General features: G+C 46.1%; 1 protein-coding gene across 1 annotated transcript in view; it reads right to left on the bottom strand.

Moving 5' to 3' along the window:
• The window catches only part of LOC119173616 (pancreatic triacylglycerol lipase), a 156,577-nt gene extending 143,239 nt beyond the window's left edge, over window positions 1–13,338 (bottom strand). Inside the window, exon 1 of the mRNA XM_037424419.2 lies at window positions 12,471–13,338. Coding sequence (XP_037280316.1) covers window positions 12,471–12,645 — 175 coding nt within the window. The 5' untranslated portion in view covers window positions 12,646–13,338. The remainder of the gene's footprint in view (window positions 1–12,470) is intronic.
• Window positions 13,339–21,265: the final 7,927 nt, after the last annotated feature.

The following is a 21,265-nucleotide window of genomic DNA, read 5'->3' as shown; positions in this document are numbered from 1 at the left end:
ACGGGGTCAAAAGTCTCGACAACAGTGCGCACTTGAGCAGCTGCTTCTCGGAAGACAGATCTCGTCGACCGTGGTGGCTCGGCGTGTCTATCGATCATGCGACTTTTCCATAATGAATAAAGTCCCAACAACATAAACAAGTCGTAAGGAGTACTATCAGTCAGACTCTTTTTGAACGGAAGGAACCTAATACCATGGGCTGTGAATGGAAGTTCTTTTCTTAACGTTCTTTTTAGAATGTCCCAAAAATAAAAAGCATCACGACAATGAATAAAACAATGCTCTATAGTCTCAGGTTGGTTGCAGAGTCTACAATTCACTGTCCAGGGTACGTATAATGATTTTTCATTCAGCCACGTTTTCACTGGCAGCGTGGAAGTGTGCAGTTTAAAGAAAAATGTTTTCGCTGAAGGAGATATACACATTCTACCTACACGAAATAATACATCGTAACCAGACAGAAGCGAATATGGCTTTCGATAAACAGGTTCGGGGAAAATGTTATTCACAAGTGCACCGGTTAAATTTGTTCTGTCAATTGTATACAAATACTATAAGGTAAACCTGGCTTTCAAAAAACTGACAGTATCAACCATTTCTTTTAGGAATCCCCGCAACGGCAATTCCTTAGCAACGCATGTTGTGACATGAATAAAAGGAAGGTGGTAACGTAGACGGGTTACGAAAAACCGCTAATTGAAATGGGTGGCACACATCCTTGAAGTAGACAAATCGCAACACCAACTGTCGCACGAACAAATGCACAAGGCCGAGGCCAACCGTTTTCGAGTGGAAAAAAAAGATTGTCTCCTCTCATGGGTTCCCTGGAAGAGCTCCAAATAAAGCAGGCAAATATCCTAAGAAGGGCTTGAATGTGTACCCGAGAGCAATGCAACACCGGCAGAATATAAATAAGCTTCGATACAAGGAATATATTGCACGCTTTCGCTCTGGCAAAAATGGAAAGCTCCCGTCCGTGCCATGTTGCCACCTTTCGGCGGATCGTAGTTATCGCAGCGGTCCAGTGTGGGCCACTGTTACGATAGTTATCCAGAGGCACACCAAGGTATTTCATAGGAGTTGCATTCCAATGAATATTTGCGAAGACCGAAGGAGTGCAGCCCACATGCCTAGCCAGAATTAACTACTTTTATCAAAATTTATGCTGGCGCCAGCGACTTCACATAAACGTAAAGTAGTGTTGACTGCTTCTTGAACGCTGGGTTTATCAGCGCAAAAGAAGGCAATGTCATCTGCACAAGCTAGAACTTTAACTTCCTCAGCATCATATCGGTAGCCTCTTATGCTGGACTTTAGAAGCACACTTAAACATAATGGTTCCAGATAAATTGCAAAAAGCAAAGGTGACAGCGGACATCCCTGACGTACAGATGAATTTAACTCTATTGTATTGGAAAGTGTGCGATTTACAATTAGCCTAGTTGTGCACTTCTTATAACAAAGTGAGATACCATTGTATAGTACATCACCTAACTGCAGGTGTCTTAGGAGCCGGAACAAAAAAGCATGCTGTACCTTATCAAATGCTTTTGCAAGGTCTATTTGAAGGAGGGCTACTTGGTCCATGCTACCATCTATACACTCAAGAACTGAACGTGCAATATGAATGTTTGTCTGTATAGAGCAACCACGAATTACACATGTTTGGTGGTCACCTACACATTTAGTATTCACTGTCTGTAGCTGATTTGTCAAAAATTTTGCAAATATTTTGTAGTCAACGTTACATAACGATATAGGCCTGTATTTGTTAACTCCCTTTAATGCGTTAGGATCAGCAATTCTTGGGATTAATGTTGTATGGCTCTGATAGAAAGAAGGAGGAAGTTCACCATGGTCATAAGCCTCTTTAAAAAGTTGCTCAAGGAAAGGTATCAGAAGTTCCTGAAAAGCTATGTAAAATTCGCCCCTAAGGCCATCTGGGCCAGGAGTTTTGTTTTTCTGCAACGTTGTTATTGCAAATCTAATTTCCTCTCAGGTTCCATCTCAGGTTCCATCATTTCCTCTCAGGCCCATCTACAGTGAGTCTATCATCATCTTGTAACTGAGGCACAAAGGAAATGAAGTGGTTAGCTTCTTCTTCAAAATTCTCCTGAAGCTCATCCGCGGTGAACAAACATTTGTAATAATCTTCAAATGCGGCTCTTATTTCACATGTCTCTTGTGCAAAGGGAACCCCGCGACTCAATTTGCAGTATCTGTTTAGAAAGTGCATATCTCTTTTCATCCCCGAGGGATTTTTAGTGGGTTCCTCTTCAGTGAAATGGGTAACACGGGAACGAATCTTAGCTCCTCTGTATAAATCTGTATCATGTTTTTGTATCTGTGCTCGAATCACATTTATCTCGTCCCCGTCCAATCCCGGCTGTTAACTTTCAAAAGTATGGAGCTTATGAAGTAATTCATAAAGATAGCGCTTTTCAGCTTTTTTTCTGGTACTGCGGACATTTTGGCAAACTTGCCTTAGGCAGGCTTAATTTCAGGAAAGCAATTGTGTTAATACGACCTATAAAGCGTTTAAAAACACGAAAGAACAACCAGTCGTCGCGCAAAGCGAATAGCGTAGCGAGTGGGTAGTGCAATGCTCCAACCCATTTCAGAAGCTTGTTCTTGATGTTCTTTTAACTGTGGCGCATACCCATTTCACGCATAATTCCTCATCGTCGGCTGCTATTGCATGAACAGCTGGTACAAAATTCCTTGCAAGTGTTTAGCGGATACCACGCTTCTCAAAAAATGACGAAAAATAACATTGTGAATCCCTTGAAGCCTCAGTGGAATCAATCTAGAAAGTTAGAAGTTATTTTAACCAAATTTCTATGTCGTGTCCCCTCATTAAGCTTTTATTTACACAGCGTAGAAGAAACAGAAATGCCCATTCTCCGAAGAAACAGAAAGAATGGAGCATTACCTTATATCTTGTAGAAACTAATCAATAATTAAAAAAATACTTCTAGTTTTCTTTTCTACAGTAGGCCTAAATTTAACTGCAGTTACTGTTCTCAGATTCGGCGCCTCTGCCTTGGGACATTGCCACAAAAGTGTATTTAATGCCGTATGCAATTTTATTCATTATTCTAAGTGCATGTCAATATAACGCCTAACGTCAATATAAGTTTAGTTCAGGGGACCCCACGCCGCTTGCGTAAGCATGCTTTTGCTTTCCTTCGTACACTTACCGGCACCTGCAGATAATACAAAGGATTGCAAGAGCGTCTGTGGGCAGGCAGCTTGGAGTACCTGGCGTGCACACTAGGGCACTTTAACCGTAAATCTATATCTGTTGAAGCCCTTCTTAGACTTCGGCGAAATTCATCGCAGCTGAAGATGACGAAGCCACTACGTGAGTGTTAAAAAAAGGGGACTTCGACAAGCGACTGGTAAAAGAAAATTGCGTGCAGAAAAGTAAATTACTGTGACAGACGCATCGGAATATTTGGAGCGAACGCCCTGTCCGACGTTCTTTGTCTCGCCTGATCTCCTAACGTCTTCACAACATATGACGTTAGGCGTGGATGTCGCAGTAGGTCATGCACGCGGGTACGTCATTAAGCGTAGTCCACATATTCGCGAAGCGTGCTCTGCGACGTTCTTGTCATTCAAAATACCGGCTGTTTTCTTATGCTACCACAAACGAGCCACACTTTTCTGTCCTGACCCGACTGCTGTCAGCAATGAAAACGGTATACGCCTGAAGTTTTACTGAACAGAGATGACTGCGTGGCGGTATCCGACACTTCAGTCAAAATAATATACTGCATAAGGTGTTTGCTGCTGCGCGGGCCACTGGAGAGGGTTTCAACATAGCTAGTTTAAGCCGCACCTACTTTTAACAGACCTTGGTCACCCTTTATGCCAGGAACACATGATTTTGCAGAGAAATGCTATGATGCCCTGTAAATCCCGCAAGTTTTCTTAAAACTAAGTTCAATGGACATAATAGTACATTTTATTCACCCCAACCAATATAGCGCAAGCACTCTCTGCGTATAAAAGTTTTAATAAAACTGCAGAATCGAAGGTCCTAAGCATAGCTTACGTAGTCCAAGATAGATCTGTGTTTAGTCCAACAAAACGATCACTTTAGCTCTACGTATGGTGCGGGCGTCAAGTGCATAGCGCCACAATGCGTCAACCTTTGCAAAAGCCGACCATGGGCATTGCAACATTTTATGAGCAGTACCTTTCAAACACACGAAAGGGATACTCTAAGAATACGACTATAAGACCGAATATATATAAACCAAAGATATGCTGAGAGGAATTGAAACACATAACAACACCGTATGTTCTACATAACGAATTGTGAAGCTAATTAGCACGCTTTACTACTGAGGTCTCAGACATCATGCTACGTATTGCCATATGATAGTGTATTACGATAAGTTGTATTGTTAAGTTCTGACGAGAGATCGCAAATAGTCACATGTTAGAACCTCAGATCATTGGTATTCTTGTCTTCGAATATTCGCTAAACTTCGTGAACATTGCTGTGATTAATTACCCTAATTTCAACCAAGAGCTAGGCGTCAGATTAGCACTTTGGCGTGGAACAAAATCAGAAGCAAAACTGAATTTTTTTACAAGCACGATTTATGAAAATTCAAAGTAGAACGTGTAGTTTTCAAAATTTCGGCATATTATAACAGCAAAAGTTTCAGATGGCTCACTGAGCGTTATAATGTACCATCGTCGCAATTACGACAGCTAAAATGGTTCCTTGGGCGTGTTGGTAAGACATCGTGAAGAAAGAAACAGCGCGAAAAACGAGAGACCAGACGTAAACAGACACGGACAGAGCGCTGACTTACAACAAAAAGGTAATTCTTAAAATCACACATACATACTTACGAAGTGAAGTTTAAAAAAAGAGAAACACAAGTGATAGTCGAAGAACGAAAAATGAAGATTATGAAACCGATTCTCATAGCTCGTGCAACCATCCAGACAACAAGACACTTTCCTTTTCTGAGAAAGCAACCGAAGGTTTACTCACGCATGCGTTCCTTAGCCTAGCAATCTTCAAGACCTCCCGTATTTCACGGGTCCCGATGACGCTTGACAACCACGGATGATTGAAAATCAGGGACGCACCTGCTATTCTGGCAATGAACGGGCGGGGCAATTGCCTGCAAATTATGCAAGGCTAGATCCACCGGCTACCTACAACGTCCTTATTCTTTATCCTTATCGGCAATGAATGCCAGGTGGCAAGACACTGTTGAAGAAACGCTGTAAGCGTGTTCCTTGAGACGCTCATTAAAACATCACCCAGTTTGCCCTCTCTATAGTTTAACACAGGACAATGGTGTGGAATACACCATGCCATGAACGCAACAAACGAACTAATTTCGATGCTTAGTTGAGCAGGTGGTGGTCTTCCTAGATACTGGATTGATAGCTCTACACAGGCTGGCAAGCTTCTCGGGGCGGGAAAAAATGGCCCCGTATCTGCATGTTTCACTGCAAATGTCGTCGAAAATCTTGCGTCTAGAGATTGAACAAAACGTTTGATGCTCTGCGCAAGGATACCGTTAAATTGTATTCTGAAAGCGCTGCGTCCGAGTGCCACGATCCGTGCAGTGAAGGTGAACGAGCGTATCGAGGCACGTAAAACACGAGCGCTATCTGGCAGTTATCTACAAAAATGAAAGAAGGCATGCGCGCCTGTCTCGGAGGCGATAAACTGTAGAACGCAAAGCGGCGGGCAGCTGCCACCACCGTGTCGTCTTAGGAAAACGTTGGAAGCAATTGCCTTTTTGTACATAGCACTGCACAGTCAGCGTAGCGTGATAAATGGTACGGTCCTTAGAAGTACTTATGTATGCCATCTCTATAGTATAAAGACACACAGGCAGAATATTGACGTGTTGTTATTGTGCCTCGGATATGTGCAATAATGGCTTTTTAATTGACAATCGCACAAGAATGAACGCTGAAACTTGAGCAATACCGGTGGGCGCTGCGGATGGGGTTGGATGTGGCCTATTGGAGTATCATTTCGACGGAGAAATAGAAATATGTGCAGACAGACAGACAGGCAGACAGGCAGACAGACAGACCAATTCTTTCGTCAAAGCACCCCAAAAAAGACTATCGCTTTCAAAAACAACCTCGACTTCACATATGTCAGCTATCCTCTACGGTTGTGGGCCACACCATGGGTATAAGGAATGACAGTGCGCTTCTTATTTTGGGGCCCACATTAACGAGTCTGAGCAAGCAACTCTAGACCAATTTTTCGTTCTTTGAGCAAACATTCGGCCACAGCGGTCGGTACGCGAAATGGGTACCCAGCATGAGTGAGGTGTTCCACCTATATATGAAAACTGGCCTGGATCTTGTGGTACAATGACTTCCCCAAAGTGTGCGCAAAGGATCTTTATTACTCCTTGCGACACCATGAGCTTTTTGCTTGCATCCGCTATTGTATTGAAATATTTGGATTCAATACGTATCAAAACATAGCGGTATTTTGATTGATGATTGATTGATACAATACGTATCAAAACATAGCGGTATTTTTGATTGATGATTGATTGATACAATACGTATCAAAACATAGCGGTATTTTTGATAGATGATTGATTGATACGTGGGGTTTAACGCCCCACAACCACCTTATAATTAATAGAAACGCTATGGTGAAGGGCTTAGGAAATGTCGGCCACCTGCGTTGGTTTAATGTGTGCCCGAATCTGAGCACGCGGGCCGACAGCATTTTCGTCTCTATCGAAAACGCAGCCACCGCAGCCGGAATTCGATGCCACCACCTGAGGGTCAGCAGCCGAGTACTTTAGCAACTAGACCACCGCGGCGGCGCCATGGCGGGTATTTCTGCGGAGAGCTTCATAAAACTTCTTGGCTTTTACCTTCGGTTTACTTGTGCAACTTTGGATAATCATGTTCGATTGCAACAAAAAGAAGTTTGTATTGGCTCGTGCTTGGCACCCATTATGAGTTATTTATTTTAGATGCGGAGCATCTTATACTCGCGCCTTGTAGTGCGCCGTCCGCGCCGTCCGCGCCGTCCGCACCGCTTCTCGAACATTCGACAGCTGACGCGCGCGCATGCGCCGTCGCGTCGTCGCCCACTCTTCCACCATCTGTGCATCCCTTCCTCCTCTACACACCGCGCGCGCTTCACTCCTCCACCATCTGTGCACCCTTCCTCCTCTACACACCGCGTTCGACATCTACAATTCTCCTGATTCTCCAGTGGACGCGCATGTGGCGTCGCGCTTCGAGAACATTCAACAGCTGACAGTGCATGCGCCGTCGTGCTGTATATATACTCAAGGTCGGCGCTCGCTCGCTCAGTTGCCGCTCGTCGGTTGGTTTGTATGGCGCGTCGACGTCCAAGGTCGCGGTGAAATGAATTCCAACGAATCCACAAACACAATGATCGACGTCCCTTCGACCAGCGCCGCCCTTTCGCATACGTGTGTACGTGTTCACTCATTTGACACCCCCTCCTACAACCACGTTAACCAATTTAGCCATCGACCCAAGTAAGTCGCACTTTAACACCCCGTTAACCAATTATATGGTCCGCATCCTCCTCAGTGTTCCCCCGAGGGAAGCTGCGGGCAATTTTTTTGACCAGCCTCGCTCGCACACTTCAGGAATGCTCAGACGGGCTGAACGTTGCAAAAGATTTTCGCTACGTTGACTGTTTTCTTGTAGTGTTTGAAGCTGGTTGTACAAACTAAGAGTGGGCTCTGTGCTGGTGCGTGAACGATTACACCGTCAAAAGCATGTGGACAGTCCATTGTGCACAGCTTGTGGCTCCTGCGAAACACTTGAGCATCTCGTAGTGCACTGTCCCACATTTGCTACGCAGCGGTCTTTGCTGATTAAGGAATATAAATTCCTAAGACTTAAGTGCGCGACTCGAGACGACTACTTCTTTCCGAGTGGTAGTGCTTCCCGACGTGACCAAGCCCACGGAGCTCTCCTTACATTTATGAACCAAACGGATCTGGTCATCCGTTTATAGAAGGTCTCTTTTTTTTCTTTTCTTGTTTTTTCCTTTTTTCTTTTTTTATTAATTTTATTTGTGTTTTTTACCCCTATTCGTCAAAGTCTTCGTCATTTTTCCCTTCCTCTTCTTCTTACCCCTTTCTCCCCTCTAATCTTTATTTCCCCTGTTTCTTCCCTCCCCCCGAAAGAGTAAGCAGGCGTTGTGCCCCTCCAGGTGGCAGTCGCCAGCTTGCTCTCTCCCTCTTTCCTCTGTGTCCTTGTGTATCTGCGTACGCAATACAAATAAATAAACAAATAAATAACTAAACTTAAGCTGGTAGTTCAGCTGTTGGTGTGTCAATGGACAGTATTCTAGACGTTTTTTTGTGCGTGCATGTCGCCTCTTGTTTCAACTCATGAAGTTCCTGATGGGGGAACTATCCGCTGCCTCGATTTGAACCTTACAGTTGATTATGACCATGTTTTTGGCAGTATGCCCCACAGGCCAGTAAGCCTTCGCTATTGTTCGAGTCGCCCCACTCTAAAATTGTAAGAAGAGCAATGGCGAAGGCCTGCTTCAAGCACGTTTTGGGGTAGACATGCTACCACAAGATCCAGGCCAGTTTTAATGTGCAGGTGGAATGCTTCACCAATACTAGATGCAATTGTTGAGTACTTATCACTGTGGCAGAACGTTTGCTCATACAACGAAAAATGAGTCTAGGGTTGCCTGCTCGGGCTCGTTAACATCGGCCGCAAATCAAGAAGGGCGCTGTAATTCATAACATCCATGGTGTGGCCCAAAACCTTAAAAGGATAGCCGGGAGGTGTGACGTTGAGGTTGTTTTTTCTGCCCCGAAGAAACTGGCAAGCCTTTGTAGGGCCATGAACTCAGGAGCTAGAGAGACCATCGCCTGCCCAACTAAGCATCGGAAAAAGTTTATTCCATACGTTCATGGCGTGGTGTATTCTATAACATTGTCTTGTGGTACACTATACATAGCACAAACTGGGCGATATTTGAATGAGTGGTTCAAGGAACACCCTTACAGCGTTTTCTGAACGATGTCTGGCCACCTAGGCATTAATTGCCGAGATTGTGGGTGCGTACCTGATTATAAATTATGTGCCGTTGTCAAGCGTCAACGAGACCAGCTTACCCGTGAAATACTGGAGGCCCTGGATATCGCTAGACTCGGGGATAAATGCGTGAGTAGGTCCTTTGGTTGTCCTCTCAGAAAAGGAATTTTTCTTCTTATCTGGCTGACTGCACGAGCTATGAGAATCGATTTCATAATCTTCATTTTTCATTTTTCTTTGAGTAACACTTGTCTTTCTCTTTTTTCATTCCACTGCATAAGTCTATGTGCGTGGTTTGAAAAATAAAGTTTTTGTTTTAAGTCAGCGCTTTGTCTGTGTCCTTCATCTGGTCTCTAGTTTTTCGCGCCATTTCTCTTTTAACTTATACGAGAGGTTTTGAAGATGGTCAACACGTGATGGCGTCACTCTATAACGTCTACACGAATCAAGAAGTTGCCAAAATACATGACGTCATACGCCACTATCCCGGCACATATAACGGTCATCACCACCTGACGTCATCGCTTCACAGATGTGGGCTGATCTGGGATGCTCTGAGAAACCACATGAAGCGCGGAAAGCTTCAAAGCAATCCGATGGCTGATCCACTGTGAAACGAGTGAGATTGACTTTACTCAATATATCGCGAGGAGGCTGAGTAGGAGTAGTAACGCCCCCTACATCAGCCTGGGGGCTACATGGATGCGGACATCGTCCAAGGAGAACAAGAATGAATATCTATCTATCTATCTATCTATCTATCTATCTATCTATCTATCTATCTATCTATCTATCTATCTATCTATCTGACAGTCTGTCTGTTTATCTATCTATCTATCTATCTATCTATCTATCTATCTATCTATCTATCTATCTATCTATCTATTTATCTATGTATCTATCTATCTATCTAACTGACAGTCTGTCTGTCTGTTTATCTATCTACCTATTTATCTATCTATCTATCCTATTTTGCGTGCTCTCACCGTCACCTCCTCAATTTGGTAGTTGACGCATACCCGCACACTACGACGAGTAGTATTCGGTTATGCGTCATCCATGATTCTCACTCTATCAACCAAGGAACAGTGAAAAGAGTCATCAGAAGCTTTATGACATACCCTGCACACCGGAAAAGAATTGTAGGCCATTTGCCTTGGCTGATGCCTTAATTGTAGCAGGTGAACACAAACGTGTTCAGACAAGCATTACCTAGCAATGAAGAGGTATGCACATTTTCAGCTATAAGGTTTCCTTCTCTGGCTGCAGTGAATATAAGCGAGAGCTCAAGAACACAATGCCGACACAGTGAAGGGAGTGCGCGTAAGCTTTTACTCCCATTCAGCACAAAAGAAGAGAGGGGCTCACCCTCTCGGTCAATTAGACGCATAGATAATAAATATGCCTACAATATACCCCCAAAACATTTCCTTGACATCAGTTGGGGTGGAGCATTGCTAACCTCAATGGGGTTATAATGTCAGCTACGGCTTAGTAACTATATATGTAGTAAACATTTAATATAGGAGAACCGTGTGGATTTTAGCTTATTGTGTGCATATTTATAGTAAAAACATCACGAGAACAATGAAGACAAGGCACATGAATCACCGTTAGTCCTGTATAACTTGTGTCGTCACGTTGTTTTTTTTATACTATGATGAAATGTGTATTACTATGACTTAGCAGGCTCTAAATTAGCGCACATTGTCTCTGAAGGAACACGCCATTGAATGCTGCTCAAACTTCCGTTCGATCAAAAGAGACGACTGTGCTGCAGCGTGAGCGTAATCAACGTTATGTTGGACTGAAAACGCTAGTGTAGTATGCGAGTAGCAAGGTGATATGCACACAAACGCTGCATTTACACGGATGTATTGATAGACTTGGCTCAAAGCCAGAACTTTTGGTCTAGACAGCTGCTCCCCGATTGTTTCACACGAAGTCGGTTCCCGCAATGTGTGACATAAACTGATTTGTTTTAGTTATTGCCTATTACGTTCTTGTCTGTGGGCAATGAAGCGGTGCTTTATTTAGCATCCTAATTGATAAGTATTGAGTATTTTCTTGAATTTGTGAATTTGTGCGTTCGTTGAAGGTTACCTGTCTACATGTACTGTCGCGAGGAACACACGCGCTAGAACTCCAAACTTATCCCAACATTCTGTAGTTGTTTGTCCTGTTAAAAAAATTACAAAAAAACATGCACAGGAAAGGCATGATTTCAAAGTCACAATATGAATGAAAGGAACCCTGGATTGTTACATTCCAGACTAATATTAAAGACGTGGGGTTTCTTTAAGAAGCATCAGAATGTACGTAAACAAATGATTTTTTTTTTGTAAATAACGTCACACTTCACTTTGCAGAAGCTCGGTGGTACTCACACGTAAAACCATTCAGGAGAAGTAATTTGTGCAAAACTTTGTGATGTGCCCTGTTTTATTTTCTTTTTTCACTTTCCAGAAGTACACGTAGGCGTTCAGCAAACGAGTAGCATATAAACGATATCCTAATAGTAGTCGCATCTAAAAAATTGACATCTACATTGACAGCTCCTCCACACTCGATTGCTTAACATGTGGCGCACATGCCAAATACGCAACAAAAAAGCGCATACAATGTCCTCGAAAGCATTTATGTCCTGGGCTTATCCATCCTTTTCACTGCTTCAAGCAGGCTATGAAACCCTTCTTATTTTTTATGTCTATTGATTGTGGGGAGTGCGTGCAACAAATTCTGAAATTCATTTGGGAAGGTAATAAAGACGCAGATATTTAAATGTAAAAAAATGAATTGAAAACTTGTACAAGGCTGGAACGTTTTCCGGACAGCTCAGAAGGTTGTCGAATCGCGGATGATTTCATCGTGGTGATACCTGAAGCACAGGAAGGAGCCACACGAAGTATGGTAAAAAAAACAACGTACAACATTACCAAGCTTGCTTGATTTGATCGCAAGCAAGGAACCAAGTATTCAGGCGGGCAACGTATGCGCTTTCGAGAACACATCTCTCAAGAAATACAATATCCGCTTTTTTCAAATGCCGCTATGTGCCTCAAAAGAAACGCGAACGCTTCGAAATTCGCCTGTCGCGAAGGAGAGCGCCGCAAAACTCGGAAGCAAACAATTATCGCGTCATCGCCTCCCGCCCAGAAGAAGAATAATGGTCCTTTAAGTTGCTTCACGGCCACGAATAGCCACCCACTCCGAGCAACGACCCTTACGGCGGGCCCCATATGGTTGTAGAGGGAGGGGGGGGGGGGTAGCTGTACAATGTCACTTCGCACCTCTGAAGCACCTGCTCCGCCGGAGTACTACCGGTTCGTCGAAGCGGTTAGGAGCGAGGGGTCAAAAGGTGCCGCGCAGGCGCTAGGGCGACCACCACCACCAACGGCGTGACTCACCCGACGCTGTTGGCGCAACCACCACCGCTGTCCGCGCCACTGCGGGCACCGCCTTCGACACCGCGATCCACCAGCAACCGGCCATACAAGCCGCGGCCGCGAGCAGCAGCAGCAGCCAGGGCAGGAGCGCGGCCGGCCAGCCTCCCGTTCGGAAGGTGGAGGGGGCGGCCACCATCGACGGCCACTCATGAGGCGGGCCGACTCCGGCGGCAAGTCCGGGCCGCGGGCGCTGGTTCTGCGGGGGCCTCGGCGGCCGAGACAGCGCTGGTCGCCGGGCGTCGCGGCACGGGACCGGACTCGTCTTCGGCCTGGTCTCGGCGACTCGTCGCCAGCGAGCGCAGCAGCCGAGGCAAGGGCAGGGCGAGCTGCTGCGAGGGGAGCTTCATCTGCCAGTGCATCGACCGAGCCGGGCTCCTCTTTTCTCGCTGAGTATTTTCGGGTCAGGCCGCCTCGCTTCGGATGGCTGCCTGCTTGGCTGGCTGGACGGCTGCGAGGGAAGTCTTCTTTGAAGAGTCCGTGTGTCCAGAGACAGCGGGGAGAGGGTGCACGAACAGAGAAACGTCGCGCGGTTTGCCCAGGGCCCTGAGCAGGCAGCAGCAATTCCCGAGAGGCCGGGCCCGTCATAACCATTAGCGCTGTCGACGGTCGCCCACGGTATCGGAGCAACAGGCGACGCCGGAAACGTGCGCCCGTTGGCCCCGAACGCTTTTCTTGAGTGTTCAATGAGGAAACCCTTTACGGGGCCGCGCGGCGAGAGGGTAGCGGTGCATATCGCGCGCCGCGCTCGTTACGAAGGAAAATTCCGAGCCTGTTCATTCGCGAAATTTCGGCTGCTTGCGTCACCCTTTGCGCCCCCCCTCCTTTCACGCCAAAAGCTCGTTATACGAGAATCTAATTTGCACAGGCATTGCTTCGGGAGTGTCCGGGCGAGGGTCAGTAATATTACCTTCAGTCTTTAGTGAACGTAACAGAACGTGGAAAGGGTGTAGCGGCGCATCTGACAGACCGAATGGGCATAATGAATGAGAGCAAAAACAGCGAGATTGGAAATGAACGATGGAAGCATTACGAACAACGATGACTGACCCAGAGAACAGCGCGAAAGACTAAGACATTACGTGCTTGATTTTCGTCCCACAAAAATATAGTGAAGCGACTTAAAACGAGAAAGCATGCCACAAGCGGCAAACAATTGGCGAATAAAAAAAGTAGTCAGGCGTCCACGGAACGCACAGCAGAGTCACTGTGAAAGCTGGAAGAGTGTCAAAATAACGCCCACAGAATTGCTCTGGTGAATAAATCATGCCATCTCTGCGACTATCAAAATAGCTACTAAACATTTCCGGCAACCAGTTTCATCCACGCAGCCTTATGCATAGTGGGCCTCTCCATATCTTCAGATCTTATTTCCTTGCGTGTTTATTTTCTTACAGCAGTGCTCGAGGTTCGCCGCGTGTTGCAGGTAAAAAATTATCTTCTATATAAATTGGCACGCACTCTCTTGGTCCTCGTCTTTCTTCTCACAACAGGTACTTCTAGAACACGTCACACAGGGGTTTTTTACCCGTGTAACCCGTATATATAGGAAGGCGAGCTAGTAGCCACTTGACATCATGGCACTTTATAATATACTGTAGTGTATTATAGTACACTACAGTACAATTCAGAATATTGTTATGAGACACTGTCCCACTAAGGCAGTTAGATAGGCGCCGAGAAAGACGACGTGATTTTGGTAGAGCCCATTCCGCAGGTGGAATCTCTTAAATGTTTAGGAATAATTTTTAATGCCACCCTAAACTGGACTCCCCACATTGAAAGCATGGTATCTAAAGCACAACGCGCCTTAAGAGTTCTTCGTAGACTGAGTAGCCACCGATATGGTCTACGCAGAAGCACAAGTGTGATGATATGTAAAATGTATATGCGACCAATGCTAGAATTTTGGTGCGTATTGTTCTCAGGTTGTCCTGCTTACAAAATAAAGCCTTTTGTTATGCTTGAACGAGAAGCCATGAGATTATGTCTAGGACTTGCTAGGTTTGTAACAAACAATGTTTTGTATCAGGAATCATGATTACCTACATTGCCTTGCCGTTATTGTATCCTAACAGTTCAGATGTCTCTGAAATGTTATAGCTATGCGCCAAGACGATCTGTATATGCTTATATAAATGACCCAGACACCTTTTTTCTTGCCCATTTGCCACGGTTTCGAACACCTCAGATTGCATTTGTCCAGAAACAACCAGATAGGATAAATGTAAAAATTCGAGATGTGATTGCGGCCCAGGTTACAAATAAAAATCTTGAGATATAATTCGAAGCAATTTTTCCTTCTAAGGCTAAATTAAAATTCTATAGAGTCTTAAATAGCCGACTGCAGGATTATCTTGCACACGCAGAAACGAATAATATTATAACCACAGATGCTTCAGTAATGGATGCAAAGACAGGTGTAGGCATATTCTCCTATTCACTTGACTGGCCTTTATCATTAGGATTTCCAGATTTCATCCCAGTTTTCGAAGCTGAATTGTTGGCAATAGTTCTAGCGCTGCAAAAGCTACCTTTGAATGCGTATAACGTGATCATAATCACGCATTCCCTATCAGTAATACGTCGATTACGGCGTCAACAAAATCGATGGCCTTAAAGACGCTCCTTACGCTAGTCCCTCCTCAGCTGCAGCTACTGAAATTAGTGTGGGTATCTGATCATTGAGGCTTCTCTCAAGCACGAGCAGCATTGGAAGGGCCAGTACTATCAGTCCTTCCCGAAGTGGCCACTATAACTGCGACAAGATACAGAAAACTTTCGCTTCGTGCAGACGCAGTGGAAGCAATGTTGTCAACACGAGAATTTACTTACATAAGAATTCTGTGGAAAATTTATTGGTGTCCTACAAGAAAGATGGGATCCATAGCAACCAGATTTCGATGTTGGGATATCGCCAGGGCTGGTCTGGCGATATCACCGCTATGCAATTTTTGTTCAAAATCAGAAACAATGGAGCACTATTTTGTATCATGTCGATGATACAAATTGCTCACAAAAAGACTTTTAGTCCTCCCATTCGCTAGCCTGGGGCTGAACTTCACAATAGAAAGTATGCTTCCCTTCGGTGCTTCTGATCAGAGCATCAGCCACGAGGACGTTTTCTATGCAGTTTGCAAGAACCTTATTGAAAGGGAAAGAATTAGGCTTTTAATTACGTGATTATTATTCCTGCAAAAATATTCCAACATAAACAGGAACTTTGTTTAACCACGCTAATTCCTATTCAAGGTAATGAATGATTGTCTGATCCGAACGAGTGACACACAACTATTGCACTCCTTTCATTCTGCCTAGGGTGTCTTTTCTTTTTTCTCTAGTGGGTGGATTCGATATTGAATATAAAAAAAATCTTACTGAATTAAGTCAACGATTCTTGGCCGATCCCCTCGAGTGGGTACGAGCCATGGCTGTGGAATCATCATCATCATCATCAGTAGGGCACAGCTCTTGTTCTCCATCTTGGCTTGCGCGTTGGCACTGTGTAAATATATCTTCAAACGCTTAGTTTCGCGTGTGCCTTCCCGTAACATTTTGGTGGAAGATGCTTGGTTACAACGCACGACGGAGTTACCGAGTGGATGCCTAGTCGCTGCTTCCAACATGTCAGCTGGCAGTGACACTTCGTCAACTGCCGAGCCCACTGCATCAACGGCGCCGACCGCCTCTGTTTTTCTCGTGGTCGCTCCACCCCGCGATCCCGGCAACTTTTCGGGAACGGAGGACGAGGACATGGATGAGTGGCTTAAACTCTACGAGCTCATCAGCAAAAACCACAGGTGGAACCCAACGTTGATGCTGGCAAACATCATCTTTTATTTGCAAGGAACGGCCCAGGCATGGTTTATAACAATGTAGACGCGATCACGAGCTGGGACGTATGCAAGACCAAGTTAGGCGAGTTGTTTAGTCAATCTGCCGGCTGCAAGCAGGCCGCTAGGAAAGAACTTGACACACGTGTTCAGGCGTCCACGGAGTTCTACCTGGCGTATATACAAGATGTGCGGACCCTTTGCCGTAAAATTGACCGAACCATGGCTGAACCAGACAAGGTAGCACACGTGCTCAAGGGCATTGGCGACGATGCATTTAACCTCTTTGTGTGCAAAGGCTGTACAACCGTGCAATGTGTTATCTTGGAGTGCCAACGCTTTCAAAAAGCTAAAAACCGTGGCATTGCCCATTACTTTACGTGCCTTCCCAACACTGCTGTGACGTCAACTTGCGAGGATCTCCTTATATTGGCCCAGCCCAATTCATACTCCGGTGACATCACGAGAATCGTACACCACGAAATCAAGGCCATATCACCCGCACCCTTGAGAGCACTAGCACCGAGTGGTCCTCGGCCGACCATATCGCTAATACAGACCGTTGTTCACCAAAAACTAGCCAACGCGGGTATTCACACGGTCTGTTTTGTGCACAGTCCTGACGCTGTCAGTTCATGTACCTCCAGCCACCCACAGCATTATCGCCGCCCTGCTCCACGTAACCGTGACCGAAATGCGTGGAGGGCGCCTGATGACAGGCTGATTTGCTTCCGTTGTGAACGAGTGGGACACATTTCCTACCATTGCCGAAGCACGTAGACTTCACCGTATCGGGCAAACTCAAGCTTCTCCAACCTTTACTCACCAGCCCATCTCTATGGCCAGGAACTACTACGGCGTGATGGCTCAGCTAATTACGACCCGACCACTACAACCACTGCCCAGTACAATCGCTGACCTTCACCTCGACGTAGATTTTCCCTGTCTATTCCACCAGCCCGTTCACCACCGCCATTCTCTGCCCGGTGTTTTTCTTCAGAAAAGTAATGGCTGCAGCCCCTGGAGGTGACGCTGCTGATACGACTTGCTCTTCAATTCCTCTGTTGACGTTCCCGACCAATCAGCACCTGATCGACGTTGAAGTGGACGGTTTACCTGTTAAAGCCTTGGTAGACACTGGCGCCCATATTTCTGTGATGATCTTGCACATTCGTAACCGCTTAAATAAAGTCCTTACTCTAGCCCCTTCACGCAGTGTTCGTGTTGCTGATGGTGGTACAGCTTCTGTTATTGGCGTCTGTACTGCACGCGTTACTATCGCCGGCCGTCACACTTCAGTTCTCTTCACTGTTCTGTCTCACTGCAAATGATGTGATCCTCGATCTTGACATTTTGTCCACTCATTCCGCTCTCATCGACTGTTCATCTGGTACTGTGCAACTGGACCTACCGTGTCCGATTCATCCGCCCAGTCCACCCCAAGATCGTATGTGCTCTGCTGAGCATGTCCGTTCGTCATCGCAAACTGTGACCTGCATCACCATAATGACCTCACCACCTGTGTACGATGGCGACTATGTGCTCGCGCCCATTACATCTATTCTTTCCATTAACAGTGTTACCTTACCACACATTGTTATTCAGTTACGTTCAAACCGCGCCTTCATTCCTGTGCTCAAGTTTGCTCTGTGTCCACAAGTGCTCCAGCGTGGAATTGCCCACGCCATGCTGACTCCCTCTGACGAATGCGTCATCCCAGCACTGTCTTCAAACGATGCTGGACACTGTAGCTACAAGCATGCTCGATCTCCGCAACCAAGCCCGTCTTCTGACGTTAAAAAAATTATCGCGTCAGACCTTTTGCCGCATTAGGCTGACGCGCTCCTTCACCTACTTGAGTCATACTTGGACGTATTTGACTTTTGTGATCGTCCGCTAGGTCGAACCATTGCTGTAAAGCACCGCATTGACCCGTGGCGATGCCTCCCCTGTCTATCGACGGCCATACCACGTATCTCCAACTGAGCGTCACATAACTCAAGCAGAAGTCAACAAAATGCTCACCAGAGGCTTAACTGAGCCATCATGTAGTCCATGGGCTTCCCGAGTAGTTCTCAAAAAGAATTACAACACTTGACGATTCTGTGTTGACTACCAAAAACTGAACAAGATCACTAAAAAAGACGTTTACCGGCCACGGCGCGTAGACGACCCGCTGGATTGTCTTCACGGCGCTAAGTATTTTTCGTCCATTGATCTAAGATAAGGGTACTGGCGAATTGCTGTCGACGACATGGATCGCGAAAAGACCGCTTTCGTCACGCCCGATGGTCTTTACCAGTTTAAGGTCATGCTCTTCGGGTTATGCAACGCTCCGGCCACCTTCGAGTGGATGATATATATAGACTCTCTTTTTCGTGGGTTCAAATGGTCGATTCGTTTATGTTACCTTGATGACGTTATCGTCTTTTCTCCGACCTTCAAAACCCAACTTGACTGCCTATCGTCAATACTGACTATTTTTCGCAATGCCGGTCTCCTACTGAACTCGTCCAAGTGCCACTTCGGACGCCAGCAACTATGTTGGGCTACCTTGTAGTCTCCCCGGGTGTACGCCCTCATCCCTATAAAGTGCGAGCCGTGCGGAACTTCTCCATTCTGACCTGCACCAAAGAAGTCCGCAGCTTTCTCGGTCTGTGCTCATACTTTTGACGTTTTGTGAACAACTTTGCGGAAGTATCCCGTCCTCTCACAAACTTACTGAGAAAATATGTCTCATTCACATGGGGTGCAGCGCAGGCTACGGCGTTCTCCATACTTATTGCATTGCTAAGAGAACCACCTGTTCTGGCCCAGTTTGACAATGCCACCTCTACAGAAGTCCGCGCTGACGCCAGTAGCCACGTATTTGGTGCTGTTTTGGTCCAGCATCAAAGCGGCTGCGCCCACGTTATCGCCTATGCCAGCCGCCTCCTCTCACAGGCAGAAAAAAACTACTCAATCACTGAAAGGGAATGCCTTGCTCTTGTTTGGGCAGTAGAAAAATCTAGGCCCTACTTACATGGTCGACATTTCCGCGTCGGTGTCTACTCGGTGCCTACTTCATACTCGGTGTCCTACAAACCTGGCCTCTAACACCTTTACGCTGACTGCTGATCTCGGAATCCAGTGGTCTCACCTGAGGCGTTCGATGATCGTCATGTGTCCTGTCTCTCTCCGCTTTAAGCAACATCCGTGAGGAACAGCGCCGAGATCCTGTCTTACGTAACATCATCGAGAAGCTTCATTATGCGGCACCCGATCCGTCTACTCGATTGTTCGTGCTCAAGGATGGCACATTGTACCGTTACAACACCCGCCGTGATGGACATAAACTGCTCCTTGTGGTACCTTCCCACTTACGTGCGAGCGTGATCGGCCAGCTCCATGACGCTCCCACTGCCAGTCACCGCGGATAGTCTCGGACGTATGACCGTGTATAGCGTCGATTTTATTGGCCCAGTCTTTATTGCTTGGTCCACAGCTACGTCGCCTCATGCGACCAGTGTCAACGCCGAAACAAAACCTTCTGTGAGTCCTGCCGGGTTCCTCCAACCACTTGCCGTTCTTTTTGATCCGTTCTTTCGAGTTGGTCTTGACCTCCTAGGGCCTTTCCCTGCGTCCACTTCTGGAAATGAGGGGATGGCTGTTGCGACGGATCACTCAGCCCGGTACACCATTGCACGGGCTCTACCAAACAGCTGTACCACGGACATTGCCAATTTTCTTCTGCACGACTTCATACTTAATCATGGCGCCCCACGCCAACTCCTCATAGATCGTGGGCGCTATTTCCTTTTCCGAGTTATCGAAGACTTGCTTCGCTCCTGCGAGACAAAACATCATTTACGACAGCCTTCCATCCGCGAACTAACTGACTGACTGAGCGTTTCAACAGGACTCTAACTGCTATGCTCGCCATGTACGTATCGTTCAACCACCATGACTGGGATTTTGCATTGCCCTTTGTTATGTTCGCCTATAATTCCTCACGCCGCGATACAGCTGATTTTTCACCTTTCTATCTCGTGTTTGGACGTGATCCAACTTTAACGTTTGACACCATCTTTCTGACAGCCGTTCACTCGACGACCGAATACGCCCGCAATGCTATCACCAGAGCTCGAAAAGCATGAGAAGTTGCCTGTCAGCGCCTTTTAGCATCGCAAGATCAGTAGCGGCAGCCTTACAACTCCCATCATCGTCAAGTTTTCTGTGACCTTACGCAATACGCGGCGACATAACCCCCGGGTGCTTCAGCACCCGGGGGTTATGATATGAGACAATGCTCCACTAAGGCGGTTAGATAGGCACCGGGAAAGACGACGTGATTTTGGTGTAGGGCACAGCTCTTATTCTGCATCTTGGCTTGCGCGTTGGCTCTGTGTAAACATATCTTCAAACGCCTAGTTCCACATGTGCCTTCACGTAACAATATTTACTATAGTGAGGTAGTAGAAAAGGGAGGTGAGTGCGCTTAGAAGATTCCTGAAGGTAACCAGGGCAGAAAGAGTAAACAGGCAGATAAAGAGAAAGAAATAGACACAATCGGGCCACATGAGATTACTGTTTTTTTAATATACTGCAGCTCCTCCTCAGGCCCATGCTACGGTGAAATACCAACAATATAATCAGACAAATTGTCACGCGCTAAGAGCACGAAAAAACGTATAAAAGGACGCGACTGTCAAAAATCTTAGAGATAAAGAAGGACGCCTCCGCTGGCACGGGTTGCTCGTCTTCGTCTTCCTCGTTCACCGGCACAGAACTGACCCACTGTTCACTGGCACAGAACACCAGGTGGCATTACTCCTCCTCCCAAGAAAGCATCAACCCGATGCTCAAACAAATGTGTGCACAGCAGTGGGTCGAAGTAGGTCACACAAAAAACATCAAACAAATTAGTGCACGAGAGAAAATGCCTCC

The sequence above is a fragment of the Rhipicephalus microplus genome, chromosome 5 (genome assembly GCF_043290135.1).
Source record: "Rhipicephalus microplus isolate Deutch F79 chromosome 5, USDA_Rmic, whole genome shotgun sequence".
Classification (NCBI taxonomy): Eukaryota; Metazoa; Arthropoda; class Arachnida; order Ixodida; family Ixodidae; genus Rhipicephalus; species Rhipicephalus microplus.
The sequence above is the reverse complement of the archived record's forward strand: the minus strand, read 5'-3'. Positions and strand labels throughout refer to the sequence as shown.